Source organism: Ambystoma mexicanum, chromosome 8, assembly GCF_040938575.1.
Source record: "Ambystoma mexicanum isolate Mex_15411 chromosome 8, UKY_AmexF1_1, whole genome shotgun sequence".
Classification (NCBI taxonomy): domain Eukaryota; kingdom Metazoa; phylum Chordata; class Amphibia; order Caudata; family Ambystomatidae; genus Ambystoma; species Ambystoma mexicanum.
The window spans coordinates 817,819,033-817,836,249 of record NC_090929.1 but is presented as its reverse complement, the minus strand read 5'-3'; the positions used below and the strand labels follow the sequence as shown (position 1 = coordinate 817,836,249).

Sequence of the window (17,217 nt, the reverse complement as noted above, 5' to 3'; positions counted from 1 at the left end):
CTCGGTCATCTTTGACTCCACACTTTCCTTTTCCCCACACATCTCTGACGTCTCTAAGAAGTCAAACTACCAACTGCACCTCCACAGAGGTCGTATCTCTCCAGCCCTGAGATCTTTTCACTGGCTCCCAGTGGCTGCAAGGATTAAATTAAAGACCCTTTGCGTTGCCCTCAAGGCTTTCTGGGGCCTGGGTCCAAAATACCTTCAACTCTCCCTCCGTAAATATCTTCCCACTCGAGCTCTTTGCTCCTCCACCTCCAACTCCCTCAGGGTCAGTCGCTTCTCCAAGCAACGAGTTGGTGGTAGATCTCTTTCCTCGGCTGGGGCCTCCCTGCCACTCTGAAACTTGAGAACTCTTTGCTTCTGCCTTCGCTCTTCCTCTCCCTTGCTGATCTGTCTGCTTTGGCACTGTGCACCTGGTTACCCTCTGATTTTGGATCCAGCCACACACACCCGCACTGCCTCCTGGCGACCCTTGCACTTGGGTCTGTATCTGTAACCCTACAGTCACCTTACCTGCACTTATCAAACACTCCTTGTCTGTGCCTTAAACCTTGCACTTGCCACCCTGCTGGCTGCTCTACCACTTGCTGTTGTTTTTATTCCTTGCTCAGCACTTTCCACTTCTCCCCTTTCCCTTGCAATTTCCTCTTTCCCTCTCCCCTGCACTTGGGCGTTCTCAATGTCACTGGGCCGTGTAAGATCGTCGTTTTGTCCTCCCTTGTTCCCCTCCCTTGTCTCGCCGCGCTCTGAAACAATTGTGTATGAGTGCAATACAAATAAAATATCATATATCCTAATCAGGGGGGATGCCTTCCGTCACTGCTTTTTGCTAAATATCTGGAGCCTCTCCTAGCACACATGAGATCAGACCAGGCGACTATTGGTATTGTTTTTGGGGTGTGGGTGCACAAGATCTCCGCATTTGCAGGTGACATGCTGCCTACACTCACCAACATGACGGAATCACTACCCACAACAATACGCAAGATGTGAAAAAATTGAAGCAAAGTATAAAAAGCCAGAGGTCGCACTCGGGGGCGATCCCCACGCCCTAGTAACGGAGGAGTCCAGAAATGTGACATTACTGCTTTTACACATTTCAAAAAGCTGGGATATGCACATGGACGTCTGAAGATTTCGCATGCACCCTCAACCCGTTACAGGCTGGTAATGGGTTTTTATTACACAGTGACATCACAAACAAAAGATACATTTCCAAAACTTCAGATGACACATGTTTGGGTGAACAGTATGGATAGGTATGCATTCTATATGGGATAAGTTATCTAATCGGTCCTACCATATCATGTAGCTCCGCCTGGGACCATCTACAAGATGTTGCAAGTGAAATCATGTCATGTTAGTGTGGTGTGAGTGGCTGCTGCAACAAATTGTGAGCAGCGTTCGAGACGGGTAAGGATTGGCCAGAGTGAGCTTTCTCAGCCTGGGAAAAAGCTCATGAGCACAGTGAGGGGTGAGAAGGGCCACAGGTGCTGCCTTTTCCCAATAAGGTTACCTCTCTCTGACTCCGCTGGCCATGAGGAAGGACATTCTAGCCTCTGTCATGCTGTATTACTTTTGTATCTTCTGTCTTCAGTTCGGTGGGAACAACGGTCTCTGCCTGGCTCGTATAAATGGGCTTTATTTCCCAGGTGCAGAGCACGTGTGTAGGCACTGTAAACTTAAGTTTCTCTACTTGCATTTATGAGGTTTTCAGCTTCTTGACCTTGCAGGTGTCCTTTCTTTTCTGTTGACTTGAAACTTTCTCTCTTGGAGTCCTTGGCAAGGCTATGCACAATAACTGCACTGACAGCCCATTCTGTGCTTCTCAGTGAAATCTGTGTCCCTGTGTTCTTGAGTCCCTTCAGTGCCTTCCATTCATTTCAATGCGGCTGTGGCTTCCATCTTTATTGACATGGCTGTTCATGTTGGTTGCGTTTAAGCGTCAGTAAGTAGTTCATGTGCATTTTTGTGCAACTTGTGGTCACTTGCACAGCGAAGGTGTGTCCTCTAACTAAATGAGTCACAAGCATGTTCTTTGTTCCTAAAGGAAATGTGGCCCAAGTGTCTGCGTAACTTCGTGCTGGAATGCGTGCGTTTCATATCTAACACATCTATGTGTGTGTGTAATTGTTTATACAGTGCTTATACACAGGTGGAGTGCTTCAAAGCGCTTCAAGGCAGGAAACGAACAAGGGAATACATTTATCATTCTTAGGCCTTGAAGTTTCGGAATGATCTAAACAGAAAAACTAGCATAATAGGCCTGGCGGCATTTCTCCTATTGCAAGTGCATGAAGTGTTAGAGTTTTGACCAGCTAGGGGGTGGTGGAGAAATTTGGGGAGGGGAGGGGACAGGACAGACTAGTCCTAGTACATTTAGTTAATGCATGCGTACAGGTGGAGGTGCGAGGAAGAGGGGGTGAGGGTGGATAAAGGTGTCAAGTCCAACAAGTGCAGAGGGTGTGTGTGAGTGTTCGGCCATGTCGTCTCTTCATTGTTACTTTGAGATGTCATCCGGTTATGGTCTGTGGGGCTGCTTCAGTGAGTGGCATCTGTCCTCTTTGTGGTATGCAGGGGCAAGAGAGAGGTGTTGATGCCCCCACTACAACATCTTCTTAAAACAGCGTTTCTCAAAATACCTTTTCTTCTCGATTATGTAAATATCTGCTTTGCCAATACTGATTATAACATATAAGTACCTTATACAATTATATTCTTGTACCCAAAATCGTTTTATGCTTCTCATAAAGAAAGCCAAAAGATAATGGCATCATACCTTGGTTTGAATTATTTCTTAATGCTCGAAACTACAATTTACAATAGTGGCACAGCAGCTTTTAGTTTAGTGACTCCTTTGAACACAACTACAACACATTGATATTAGGCGGGTTGCGGTGAAGCGGTAACGTTATCTCATCAACATTGGGAACATTGTTTGAGCAAGGGAAGCAGGCTGCTGTTTCTATGCCTCGTAACTGAGACTGCCAGATTCTTGAGTGCTCTTTAATGCAGCTGTGTGCTCTGACTCGTGAAAATGAATTTGCTTCTGAAATTGTGGAACACAAACCTTTTTTCTTATGTGTTGGATGTGAGCAGAAATGCCCAAAGAGTATGCCTGTCTGGAAGAAAGGCTGCATTGGTCATGCTCAAATAATGCTATGTAATACACGTCATCTATATTTGTGCTCTATTTTTATGATCCCCTTTTTTTCCGGTTGTTTGTCTTTTCAGGTTACTTTCTTCCTTCAGGATTCCCGATGAAGGGATCTCCTGACTCTTTTACATCCGACATTTCACCTTCTGCTATCTCTAGCTACATAGGTAAATAGCCTGATTTTCAGTGACTGTTGCCTTTCACAGCTAACAAAATACTATCTTTCTTGAAAAAAAAAATATGTTTTGCTCTTCCATCAGTAATGAGAAAATCCAAAGTTTGTGTTTATTTGCCACTTGACCAAGTTATTATTCAATGCTGCAACACCACCTGGAAGTGATATAAAATGGCATTATGTATGTAGTACCTTGATCTGGCAGGCTTGGTGAAACACCTTCTGCAGAGGGACGGATTACCATGCCTAGACTAAAATTGTAGACCTATGAGATGGAGGTCAGTGTGATTGTTTGGTCTAACTCTGACTAGCCAAGCCATCCTTCCATAAGAAAGCCTACAATTGAGAAGCAAAGGGGACCTTTCTTTGCTTCGACTAAATATTTTAGTTCAGAAAGTTTTGCAGACCCACAAATGTCTCATTTGTTGCTTTGAAACATTTCATGGTATGTTGTCAATTGTATTTTATTTTTGAAAATTCTTTTGGTGGTATTGCTGCTTTATGATTTTTGTTTCATTTGATTTGACTGGTGACTAAGTCTACGGAATTGGTATTTATGTGAATACATTATTTGTATTCTGACAGGGGGTTGGATGCAGAAATTTAAATTTCAAGCTACTAGCGTGTCATAAAAAGTCAGTCGCACCCTCCGTTGCCCACATGCACACAGGAGACAATTTCTCACTGGCCAAGAGTAAATTGTCACTCGCCAGTGAATGCAAATTCTAATGTGTGCTAGTGGTATATTGGTGGTGTACATCTCTTCATAAATAGTTGACAATCCACTGTTAAATGCTCCGACTTCCTCACTGTTCCTTGATCTATCTCACCCATGTAATGTGATTGTGGATTCTGTTCATGCCCAATGTTACATTAAACTCCTATCTTGACGTGAACGTTTACATTGTTACCTGTATGATTCCCTGGTGCTGTAGTAGCCATTCAAACCCAAGTATTTTATTGCTTCAGCACAGTTAGCTATCGATCGACTACCTCTCCACATCCCTCTCTTCCATATCCTCTTTCTCCTTTCCAAAATTCATCAGTAAATCTCACCTCGCATCGTTCTTCCTTGTCCTTTTTTGGGTTACACTCACTCTTGCTTCAATGAGATTCTTTGTACTCTCCTTCCCTCTTCCTATCACTTTTCACTTGTGTCTACCTCACAAAATCTATTGAAATATTTTTCTTTTCTTTTCTTAATGTCTGTTGCTTCACCGAAGAATGTCGTTCTGACACAAGTTGTGACCTTAATATTATCGAGATGACTCGCGCTCCATGCCTGGATACAAATGCTTCTACTCTTTTGGGAAGAGAGGAAACATCTTGCTGGGTAAAGTTTGGTGGCAAACTGAATCTGTTTACCGTCTTAACGCCTGGATCCTCTGCACACCACCAGAGCTTACACAAAGGCTTGCATGCAGCCAAGTGCGCAACAGCGACCCTGCAACCAGTGAGTTTCAATGAGTGAGACAAACTCTGGCGAGTGTCTGAACTGTCAGAATTGGATGAAACGTAGTAGCAGAGTAATTGTGTGCAACCGGCAAGCCAGACGGAAGCCTCCCGGTTGAACAAATGAATTGACTCTAGAGGAAAAGCATTTTGGTAGCGAATACATTGTATTCGCATTGAGACTCCCAAGATCGCTTAGTGAAAAGCGAACAGAGCTGCCAAGGGGAGCTAGCGAAGTGGGAGTAAAATATTGAAAGTTGTGGAAACGACTTAATTAAAGCAAGGGGAAGGCAAGGAAGGAATACTTGTGAAGAGAACCCCTGCTAACAGTATGGATTGTGGTGAAAGTGAATAACAGAAATATCACAAAGGGCAGAGCGAGGGAGAGTGTGTTGCCCAAGGACTTTAAGAATTGGTTGAGAATTGCCACATGAGTTAAGCTGACTCAAAGCTGGACCAGGGCAACTGGTTGCGTGGCCTTTGGTGGGTGGACCGTACGGCCTGGAGGCTGTGCCTAAACCAGGAAGCCCTGAATATCCTGGCAAGATCCACATAATTGAACTTAACGAAGTTAAAGAGCCACTGGTTGTGCGACCTGTAATGTGTGAAGCCTATGGTCTGCAAACTGCGCCACGACCGGTTCCATGTACTTTTGGTGACCCACTTTTTTCCGACTTGTGTTTTGTTGCAGGAGTTTTGCGGAAAAACATCAACATTTTTTTTTTTTATTATTTTGGGGGATCCCCCCACCCCGTCAAACACCTCTTAATTTAATTTTGTTTTTATTTACCTTCCCCCAGCCCTTATTGACCCTTTCCCACCCCCCAAAACGCAAAATTTAGATGGAATTTTCAGCAAAACTCTCACGGCAAACACCTTTCCGAAAAACGGGTGTCAGCAAAAGGACGCGATGCCCCTCGACCAGGGGCATCGCCGCATGACACCAGGCAACCATCCACTGTTGCCAAGAGTGCCTCGCTCACCAAAGTAATGGAGGTTCGATCGTCGGAAGACGAAGCCGACCACCATCCCCAGGTTGCACTCCAGGAGTCGGCGTCAGCAGACCGTGCGACGGCTGCTCCCGTGTCCCGACGTCCACTCTCTAAGGAAAGGGACTCTACCCCCGAATCTCGACGCCAGACGTCTCAAAGCTCTGAGAAGGTTAAAACCCCAGGGAAACACTCTTCCACTCACGGGGAGGGGGGAAAACAGCAGAAGAAACATTCTCAACCTTCTTCTGCACCACAGATACATAAAGACAGGTCACAGTCTTCCGTTAAACTAACCAAGACTCCTGCCACAAGCCCATAGGTCCATTCAGGATATAGCAGGGAAACCCTCCCAGGAAAGTGTAATCCCCAGATCTAAAGAATGGTCCAGTGAGGATATAGACAGAGTTATGTCTAGAATGTCATCCCTTGCAGACTTCTATGCCAAGAATCCAGATCACTTCCTCTCCTATACCCCTGATGGGGCTACTCCGTCTGGGTCTAGGGACCCGCAACCCCCTGCTAAGAAACCTCGATTTGAGGCACCAACGCAAAGTCGGTCTTCTGACCCTTTTTACGTACAGCATTACTCTCAGTATAATGAGAATCCACTACTAGAAGAGGATCTATAATTGGCTGGGGATGACAAGGACCAAGAGGACGACGAAGATGACCCAGACGTCTACAGAGTAGACTCCCCAGTAGGCAAAGAACCTCCGGTTACCGACTCTCCAGTCGACAACCAACCTCTCCTAAATAAGGTTTTGTCTAGAGCGGCAGAACACTTCTGCATAGATACTCGGGGAGCACAGGAGGAGAGGGACTTTGCCGAGGAACTAGTGGGAGAAAAGAGACCCATTGCCCAGGCCATCCCTATTCTCAATTCTATACAGAGGAGAATTGATCCTTCCCTTCTCAATCCGAACCTCACCAGGGCAGTAAACCCCAGCATCGAAAAGTTGTTCAGGGCAGCCCAGTCTGGCCCGCTGTACATAAGGGGGCAACTCAAACCAGACTCCCTGGTAGTGACTAATACCTGAAAGAGGGCGGGAACGCCCCTATCATCGTCTGAGACTCCCCCCGACAAGGAGAGCAAAAAGATCTACCGGTTGGGAAGGAAAGTAGCCTCCACTTCGCCTACCAGGCAAGGACTGCCAACTCCACCACTCTGCTGGCTAGTTACAACTGCCACCAGTGGGAACAAGTTGCTGCACTCATCGACTCCGCGCCGGAACCTTTAAAAAGCCAGTTGGCACAGGTTGCGTCGGAGGGGAGAGCCGTGTCCGGTTGCATCCTTAAGGCAACCTTTGATGCCGCCGATAACGTCGGCAGGCTAATAGCAGAGAGCACTGTAATTAAGAGGCATGCTTGGTTAAGACAGTCAGGGTTTAAACCCGAGACACAAGCATCCTTAATAGACAAGCCGGTGGAGCCTGATCTACTGTTTGGCAAGGCGGTAGAGGACGCATTAAAAAATGCCAAAGATGAGTACAAGACTCTAAAGTCCCTGGGACAGTTGACCAACAAGCCCCCTAATCAACGAGGGAATGGCAATTTTCGTTGTCCACGCGGCCAAAATTCACAAAGAGGCTCCAACTATTCTCAGGGGCAGCGTACACCATGGGGTAAGAACTAGCAGTCTACCCAGAGTTACAACAGGGGAAACAAAAGGAGTTGTGGTAAGGGCAGAGGCGGCACGCCTCCAGCAAAGCAGTGACGCCTTGATCAGGGTCCCTTCCCATGCATCTCCAGTAGGGGGACGCATTACCAACTTCACCCAAGCTTGGGAAGGGATCACATCAGACAGATCGATGCTGTCCGCAGGATACTGCATAGAACTGCTAGAGTGTCCCCGAAACCACCCCCCATGACAAAAAGTCCATTCTTTAGACCACCAGAAGCTCCTCCTCGAGGAGATCGTCAATCTTCTAGCAAAGGACGCGATAGAACTTGTCCCGGGACACCAGGTATACAAGGGTATTTATTCAACTTACTTCCTTGTGCTAAAAATAAAATGTGACAATGCGCCCAGTATTGGATTTACACCCTGCAAACAAGTCCAGCCCCAAAAATTTCGCATGACTACTCTCCAAGAGGTAATCCCCCTCCTAAAAAAAAGGGGGATTACATGGCAACATTGTACATGAAGGATGCCTATTTTCATATTTCAATGTTCCCAGCGCACAGAAGGTTCTTGCGCTTCAAGGTGGACAGTCAGCACTACCAGTTCAAGGTGCTGCCCTTCGGTATAGACTCGGCTCCAAGGGTATTCACTAAGGTACTGGCGGTGGCGGCGGCACACCTGCGCAGGGAGGCAATCCCAGTGTATCCTTACATGGACGACTGGCTCATCAGGGGGGAGACCCCAGTAATTTGCAGATCAAACATTCAGAGAACAATTGACCTCCTCTTCGAATTGGGTTTCTCCATAAACGAGAAAAAAATCAAGTCTGGTGCCAAGCACCTCCAAACAGTTCCTAGGAGCTGTCCTAAACACGCAAGAGGGGTTGGCCTTTCCATCAGAGGAAAGAATTCGGAATCTACTGCTGCAAATTCCTCTATATCAGGCCGGTCGCCAGATAACGGTGTGCAAAGCGATGCGTTTGCTAGGCATGATGGCATCATGTATTTACCTGGTCCCCCATGCGCGCCTGCGCATGCGTCCCATGCAAGAACGGTTGGCGAAACAGTGGTCTCAGGCAAGTGGTCAGTGGGATGATCTAGTGGTCGTTTTGCAAACACTTGTACAAAGTCTTCACTGGTGGACATGAGAAAACCTGTCAAAGAGGAAACCCTTTTATGATCCCGGGGTACAGGCTGTAGTCACAACAGACCCTGTTAGGGTGGGGAGCACACCTTCTTCACCACACAGCTCAGGGTCTCTGGTCTCACACAGTGGCCAAGAATCATATCAATCTGCTGGAGCTTCTTGCAGTATCCAGAGCGCTTCGAGCATTCAAGCCCCACCTGTTGAACCTGTCGGTGCAGATCTTGACAGACGGCACAACAGCAATGTTTTACCTAAACAAGCAGGGAGGGACTTGTTTGCCAAATCTGTCCACGCTTGCCCAGAAAATGTGGATCTGGGCACTCGGACGGAACATCTACCGGTCATCTCAGAATGTTCCAGGGGATCTCAATTCGCTAGCGGACGCTTTGAGCAGAGATCCCCTCCCAGGAGAACACAAATGGTGTCTACACAGAGAAGACGTAGAAGATATCTTTTCACAGTGGAGTTTCCCCACTACAGACCTAGTCAAAACAAGCGAAAACAGACAATGCCCAGGATTCGCATCCAGGTTCCCACAGCCGGACTCCAAGGGGAACGCCCTGTGGATGAACTGGTCAGGGATGTTTGCATATGCTTTTCCACCAACCCCTCATCAGGAGGTTGGTCAACAAGATGCACAGGGAATCAATGACGCTCATCCTAGTTGCTCCCATGTGGGCGAGGCAACTGTTGTTTCCACACTTACGCAGACTAGCAGTGTGCAAACCCATCAGACTCCCATGCTGGTACAATCTACTGTTCCAGCACCAAGGTCAAACAGTGCATCCTCAACCCAACTCGATGAACCTGGCAGCTTGCTCCTGAGGTCATAGAGTATGGCCATCTCAATTTACCTCAGAGATGCATGGACATCCTAATTTTATTTTAAAATTTGTTTATTGCATTTATCAATGTTATTGCAGTAGCTTGACATAGAAATATACACTGTTCAAGGATGGTGTGGATTTCGTGAGAGAACATTAACATTAACAAATTAACAAATCAACAATTCAACTGTAACTGTCTCCAAGTGTTCCGTTCGTTTCGGTGGTCTAGATTGCCAGTTCCGAGGGGGATCAGGTCAGCCGATCGTAGGGCTATGTGCCATGGGCTTATTTCCTTCATGGGGGCTTGTCGTCCGAGGGAAGAGACAGAGATCCTATAAGTTCTTTCCAGGCCGCTAGGGTCATGCTCGAGGCATCCGTCGATCTAGCTACGCTGTCTTCCCATGCCCTTGTTTCAGCCTGTATCCAGCGTTCCAATTCCCTGTGCCATAATTTATGTTGGGGTCCTGCAGGTTTTTTCCAGGACATTGCGATGGTTCTTTTAGCCAGTATGCACACCATATCCATTAATTTGACTAGGTGCTTAAGTTTGGCCGGCCTGGGGTACGTTCCTAGTAGGCATTCCTCTGGAGTCCATTTGTACACAGCAGGCCCAGCTTTCTCGCATGTCTGCTGTACAGCGGTCCATAGGGCTTGTGCTTTGGTACACGACCAAAACAGGTGAATCAGGTCCGCATTGTCCGCCCCGCACCAGGTGCAGTGAGATTGTGGTGATTTGGTGAGCTTCGCCAGCCTGGATGGGGTTAGGTATGTTCGATGTAGGAGGTTCAGTTGAATTTGTCTAAATCTGTGATTCCTGGAGACTGTTTTAGGATGCGCTAGGGCCCTCTCCCACTCTCCACTCGTTATCTCCCGGCCCAAGTCCCCTTCCCATCTGCTTTTCAGACCGGCACTGCGCGGGTTAGGGATGTCATTCAGTTGGGCGTAAATCTGGGACACCGGTCTCCCTCCCTCGCCCAGGTTATACAATAATGTAATTAGGGGGTTTGATTCTGGTTCCTCTGGCCATGTTGCCCACTTATTTCGTGCTGTAGTACGTATCCTATGGATGGACATCCTAAAAGCATCTAGGGAGCCAAACACGAGGCACTGCTACTTTGACAAATGGAAAAGATTTGTTATCTGGTGCCAGAATAGACAAATCAACCCTGTTGATTGCACTCCTTCCACCATTGTCACATACATGCTCCACCTGCTGGATGCAGGGTTGGTATATAACTCACTGAAAGTACACCTGGCGGCTCTCTCAGCATACACCACCTCCCATAACAAGGTGTCGTGGTGGAAAGTACCAGTAGTTAAAGCCTTCATGGAATGGGTAAAGAGACTCCACCCCCCAATTTCAAACCCACCACCAGGATGGGACCTTAATGTGGTGCTTGCTAAACTCATGGGCCCCCCTTTCGAGCCCATGCATAAAAGCAGTCTCAAACACCTGACATATAAAACTGCCTTCTTAGTAGCCATTACATCAATAAGAAGGGTCAGTGAAATTCAGGCTCTGTCAGTGCAGGATCCTTTCTTTACTGTCCATAAAGATAAACTGGTTTTACGCACACACCCTAGGTTTTCACCTAAGTTTATTTCTAAATTCCACGTTAACCAGTCCATCGAGCTTCCGGCTTTCTTCCAAGAACCCCATCGCTCTGCTGAGGTGAAACTACACACCCTAGATGTGCGTAGGGCAGTCCTATACTATGTAGAGCAGACCGCTAAGGAAAAAAGACCAACTGTTTGTCTCCGTAGCTACAGGCAGAGAGGGAGATCGCGTCTCTAAAGGTGCCATCTCTAAGTGGATTTTAAATTGTATCCAGCTGTGTTACTCCCTTTCTGAAAAAACTTTGCCTTTCACGCCAAGAGCCCACTCTACAAGAGGCATTGGGGCCACTCTGGCTTTCATTGCATATGTACCCCTTGACACCATTTGCAAAGCAGCTACTTGGAGCTCTATTCACACTTTTACTCAGCACTACTGCATTGACACTCATTCCAAGACAGATACTCAAGTAGGACAAGCGGTTCTAAGACATTTATTTGCTCATGACCCTTCTCACATGCCACCTCCTTCTTCTAACACTGCTCGCTAATCTATGCAGAGCATGTGATCTAAGCAGATTCCACAAGCCGCAGAAGGGATACATTACTCACTGTAATCGTATTTCTGATGCTTGTATCTGCTTAGATTCACATGAGACCCACCCTTCCTCCCCTCTGAGAGAAGGGGCTTGGATGATCTTTCTATCTGGTTGGATAATCTGTACTCGCGCTACTCCTCATGCTACCTCATGTCAGAAAAAACAATCTGAGGGTCCTAGATGCGTGAGGGATCATGGGTACAGTGGACGTCACACTAGGGATAGTATTACTGGCACACCCACACCCTGTGTCGACGCCCATTTTCGAGTTTCGAAAAACAAACTGTAATACTCCGCAGCTTCCACTAGATGTCAGCCTATGCACAGCATGTGAATCTAAGCAGATACAAGCATCAGAAATACAATTACGGTGAGTAATGTATCCCATATATAACTCCACCAGCTCAACTGGGCACATTACATTGTAAATATAACTAAAAAGCCACTACAGAAAAACCTAAAAGGTACGATATTAGGGTGATGTGTGTAGTTGTAATACTAGAAGTTCATCAAGAGACATTTTCTTAGTACTGATTGTCTGATGGACTGATCAGTTTCTCCATAAAAATGCGCAAAAGACAAGGGAAGTAATGCAGAAGTCCACACATTCAATCTTTACACCTCCAACATACTCCTATTGTTCCTCAACCTCGCCTCTTAAAATCTCACTTCAAACTAAGCCAAGGTGGCTAACAAAACCTTCTTCTTTGTCTGCATATCCTTAGAACTTCTCAAACTCAGGAAGGTTTAATACACATGACTATCCACTTGTCTGCCAAGCTTTGACTTTTCTCGCTCTCATTTCTTTTCCATGTTGTGTCACAACAGACAACCTTAGTGGAGTACAATATCATCTGAAATGCTCCAATATGCAGTGGTTCTGAAACATAAAACCTATCCCGAGCCATAATACTTCCTGCAAAGTTGTTCTGTATGTTAATATTGTGTTCCCCTTTATTCAGGTTCAGCAAGAATTCCACCCACTACAGGGACAGCACCCACCACAGGACCACCTGTTTCTGCTGGACAGGTGTTGTACAGTCCATATGCACATGGGGACCTGCAGAATGGACCTTCAGGTGTTCAGAGACCGAGGTGAGCAGAACTTTCTAGAAAAGCATGTTTTTGGGGATTTTCACAAAACTGGTCTCTTTTCCGTAATGCAACTAGACAATGAAAATTACCATGAAAAATATGCACAGCAAACAGTTGTTAGTTTCATTTTCAATCAAACAATTGATGTTTTTTTTAACAAGTTAAGAACATATTGTGTGCTTATTTCCTTAAAGGGAACTTAGTCTCCCAACCCCAAAGTGTTTTTTTTATAAACCGTTCCTTGCTTAAATTGGAGAAATAAACATTATGCCGGGCAAACAGTTTTCTCCAGCTGCACTAGTTGTGGGTTCCCGCTCCTCAGATGAAGACCTTTACTACTTGTCCTTGGACTATTTGAGCCCTGCGCACTGCTGGGACTGGTGCTGCAACATTCCCTATTCATATGTCTGGTAAGTAAGCTTTAGCACCACACTCTGTGTTCCTTTCTAGAGATCTTCCCCTCTGGGAGGGACACGAAGTGTTTCTGGGAGGGACACGAGTGTTTCTTGCTTATCCGGGGGTAGCCCCATCTAAATTGGATAAATCCAAGGGAAAGAGGCCCAGAGGAGCACTGCTTGGGGGCTAAATCTAGGCTAGGTGGAAAGTCCAGGCGCTGTCCAGTCATTTGGTCGACAGACCATTGGTCGACGCAATTTGGTCGAAAGACAAATGGTCGAATTTTTTATTTTATTTTTATATATATTTTTCAGGTTTTCGTTTAGGAAAAAAAGGGTTTGTAAGCAAAAAAGGGGGTTGGGGTTGCGGACGCCCCCTCCCTCCCAAAAATAAATTCGACCATTTGTCTTTCGACCAAATTGCGTCGACCATTTGTCCCATCGTCCTTTTTTTTTTTCGACCTAATGACCTGTAACCAGTCCAGGCACATGCCTGAGCATCCCCATAAGAGGAACCCTACTGAGGAGCGTCCGTCTCAGGGCCACAAAAGCTACTTTACTCTGGTGCTCCCACTGAGGTTCCCCAGATTCCTCCTTCCTTCATGTGATCAACGCTCACGAATCCTAGATTACATTTTATTGAGCAAGACATGATCCTCAAGATGGTGGACAAGGCTGGAAAAGACCAGTAAAGGGCCACCAATTTTCAGATCCAATGTCTGTGATGCAGGATCTTCCAGGGCATTTGTGTAGTGTTAGAAGAGCAGGAATTCCAGGCACAATGCCCCCCCAATCTCCCTGCCAATTTCTCCCTAGGTGGAGACCCCTTTGCCCTGTGACTAGTGTGCTGCGCCCACATGAATTTCACTGATGCTCACTCTTAAACTTCTACTGACATCAGCCCTGACCCTTAACTCTCCGGGCATTGGGATCTACCGTGCAGCAGGTTTTAATGGTTACATGGGCAAGTTAAATCTTTGCTCTCATCCGTGCCTCCATCACTGAATTTGCCAGTGCTCTCAGACCATCCTCCAAAGGTCAGAATGACTCTTATTTGGGGGATAGAGATTAAAATCCTGAGCCAGAGCTTCCCTAATTTCGAAGCGCCTTCAATGCGAGTATGACTGGATTGCATCTGTGATCCATCATGCAGAACACTGGGTGGTCCTTTTTGGTTTGGGTTCTATATTCATAAGGATGTCCAAGCTGAGCCTACAAAACATTTGCAAAGGCTCACTCGACTATTGCAGCCAAAAGGGTGGGCATGGGGTGTGGGTCTCTTCCAGCAGAAAAGGCTTGCCTTGCGTCACATCCTCAGCTTTTCATCTGTGTTGAGTTCATCCAGTTCTTTTGGCTTCATAAGCTCAGGCGAGGATGAGTAGATTTATATTACGTTTTTTAATACTGCACCTGCTCATGATAGATGGCACTGGAAAAAAAGTTTAGCAGATGTGGTGATTCCAAGGAGATGGTTACTTTTCCCCAGTTGGAGCCACCCCCTTTGGATTTAGGCAGGTGAGCCCACTATGTTGAGCACCCCCTAGGGGTCAGGGTAAGCAGCATTCCCCTAAAGGTGACTGTTAAGATGGATTTCTAGAATCTGGGCTGGTGAGCAGATTTTAGGAGGCCAACCTGGTTCCAGTGAACCGGGAACTCTTGAGATATTAGCCAAAACCCAATCAAGGTAAATGTGGAGAGCATTCAAGGGCTTTCTTGGGAGAGTATGAGTGGGGACAGGGGTCCACAATGAGTTCACATATTGAAGCACACAATAATTCATTTTTAGATAGGAATGTATAAACAGTTATTTATTCTAGGCCTTAAACCCACACTAAAGAAATGAAACCTGCAGGTGAAACTATCGCACAATACTCAAAAATAAACATTTATACATTCACCATAGGTTCTTAAAATGTATTCAGTTACTTACATCAGCACAGGATGTAAGTAAAGTGATGCTGTAAAGATGGAACCACGTCACAAATGATATTCCCTAACTTCCCCTTTCCAATCCCTAAGAAGAATGGGGCTTTGCGCCCAAAAGTAACGGGAGCCACAATGCTTCTCCCCAGAATTTACCTGTAGCATTTAAGTTATTTGTGTTGGTGATTATTCAAAAGAAGAGATGCCACAAAATTACTACGTCAGTAAAATGTGTTCTTATCTTTCAGATGGTACTACCCAGGTGCGATTACCAAAAGGCAATGGAACGGAATGGCAGGATACAAAGGGCCTTGCTATCAATGTTATTCTAGGAGGATGTGGGAGACAAATGCTTTGCATTTACTTAGTCCCTGACTCCTATTTTCCCAGATGACTTGATGGGTCGACTGGGGGTCGCTGGAGGTTGTATTTCTTGGTGTTGATTCTGGTGAGAGGTACTCTGGTGCTGAGGGTGCAAGGTTTCTTCTGGTCATGTCCAGAAGCAGAGTGCAATCCTTAATGATGGAGAAATGCAATATTCACTGATGCAGCCCTCTTCAGGGCACTTCAACGGAATGGGGAAGGCGAGTTCCGGCGACTGCGATCTCAAACAGATGATGGCAGGCGTCCTTCCGGTCGGGGTTGTAGAAGTCTTTACAGGACAGGATCCCTTGAGGCTGGGAGGCTGAAATTCATCAGGAAGGCGACTTATACCATAAGCTGGCCACCACCAAAGATTTGGCTGCAAACATGGAACAGCGACAGTTCTAGCGAGGTTACCCACTGGAGAGCTGTACAGTCCACTGGGTGGTCCAAGGACACTTCGCAAGGGTCAGGACAGTTGGTTCCTCGATCGCATCAAGACTGGTTGGTCCCACCAGTCCAGCACCGCACACGGCCTTTGCAGATCAGGTCGTCCAACAGGTCTTCACCTGGCCAGATGCATGTTAATGTTAAAGGATATTTGTACCGTGCAGTATCGCCACTGGAGTGGTCCCCTGTTGGCTCTGAAAAGAAGGGAAGGGGGTGGGGGAGTTGAGTTAGTGGGGATAAGCTGGAAAAGTGCAAGAGCGCAGTGATGTGCTGTTAGCAGCTTCAACCCGGTTAACACCGCTGGCTGTGCTTGTGGTGTTTTTCCGGTCGGCAGCCGTCGTGCACTGTTGTGCGAGTACAGGTGTGGTTTGTTTTGTTGTTGCAGCGTAGTGAAGTTTGTGCTGGTTGTTTTGTTTATAGGCTTTTGGTTGTGTTTGGTTAGAATTTGAGAGGTGTATGCAGAGGGTTGGAAATTGTTAGTGGTTTGGTTAGTTGTCATAGCTGTTTGGAAGCGAAGCGCTAAACTTCCACATTTTTATTTCTTTCTTTTTCCGGGTGTGATGCGCGAGCATCTCCATGCCTCCATCCAGCTCTGGGACCGGCCGACGCCCCAAAGTCCTTTCCACACATGATGCCCACCCATAGTCATAACCTTGTCCAAGTTTGCTCCCACCTATCTGTCAAACCTGTCTGTATGCGGGATAAGCAGTTGTTTATGACTCCATCTAAATCTAGCCAAGATGGCTTTATCATTCCAGTCAATACGCGGCATCGGTCAGCCAAAGCCACTCCATCCAGACTTAGCAGTGGTCAGCATTCGCAGTTTAACCAGCTGCTCACGTAGGCTACTGCTCACAGCCCGCTCAGAGCCTGGCATGTGCCCACGCTTGCACCTACGTTCAGGCGCGGCACCTGCCATCATTCACCGCTCTATCCTGGCCTTGTCCATGCCAATGTCCACAACTTGGTTCAAGTGTGGCAGCAGCTAACATTTACTAAATTCTATTCAAATTTGATATCTGCTAGCGTTTAAGGAGTGGGTTCGGTTGTAGGGTGGGGTTGGCCACGGGTGCTAATTCTGTCTTCATGGGGTGTTGCTTCTGTCCTATTCGATCTAGCTTCGTCTCTCTTGTAATTGTGGGGGTTTCCCCTTGGTCGGTCCTGGGTGGTGTCAGTGTCATCCTAAAATCTGTCATCCTGTTCTGTGTGTTTCCTGTTTGATTGGTTTAGTTTTTCAGTTTGAGTTTGTGGTGTTGAAGAGCCAGGTTTTTAGTAGTTTTCTGAATTGTAGGTGGTGTTTGGTGTTTCTTATTCCTTTTGGGATGTTGTTCCAGGTTTTTGCAGCCAGATGGTAGAAGGAGCCCCCTAGTTTTTTCTTGAGGTATGGTTTTTGTTCCCGGCGGATTTGGTTGTTTGATCTGAGAAGTCTCGTTGGCTTGTAGATTATTTTCTTTTGTAGGAATTC

General features: G+C 46.5%; 1 protein-coding gene across 3 annotated transcripts in view; it reads left to right on the top strand.

The window, feature by feature from the left end:
- Positions 1 to 17,217, top strand: part of SEC24C (SEC24 homolog C, COPII coat complex component) — a 1,750,167-nt gene that overhangs the window by 178,084 nt on the left and 1,554,866 nt on the right. For 2 of the 3 annotated variants that reach the window (XM_069610688.1, XM_069610687.1), the window contains exons 3-4: positions 3,238 to 3,327; positions 12,489 to 12,621. In XM_069610688.1, the coding sequence (XP_069466789.1) occupies positions 3,238 to 3,327; positions 12,489 to 12,621 (223 nt within the window). The remainder of the gene's footprint in view (positions 1 to 3,237; positions 3,328 to 12,488; positions 12,622 to 17,217) is intronic. The other variant, XM_069610689.1, reaches the window with a different exon arrangement.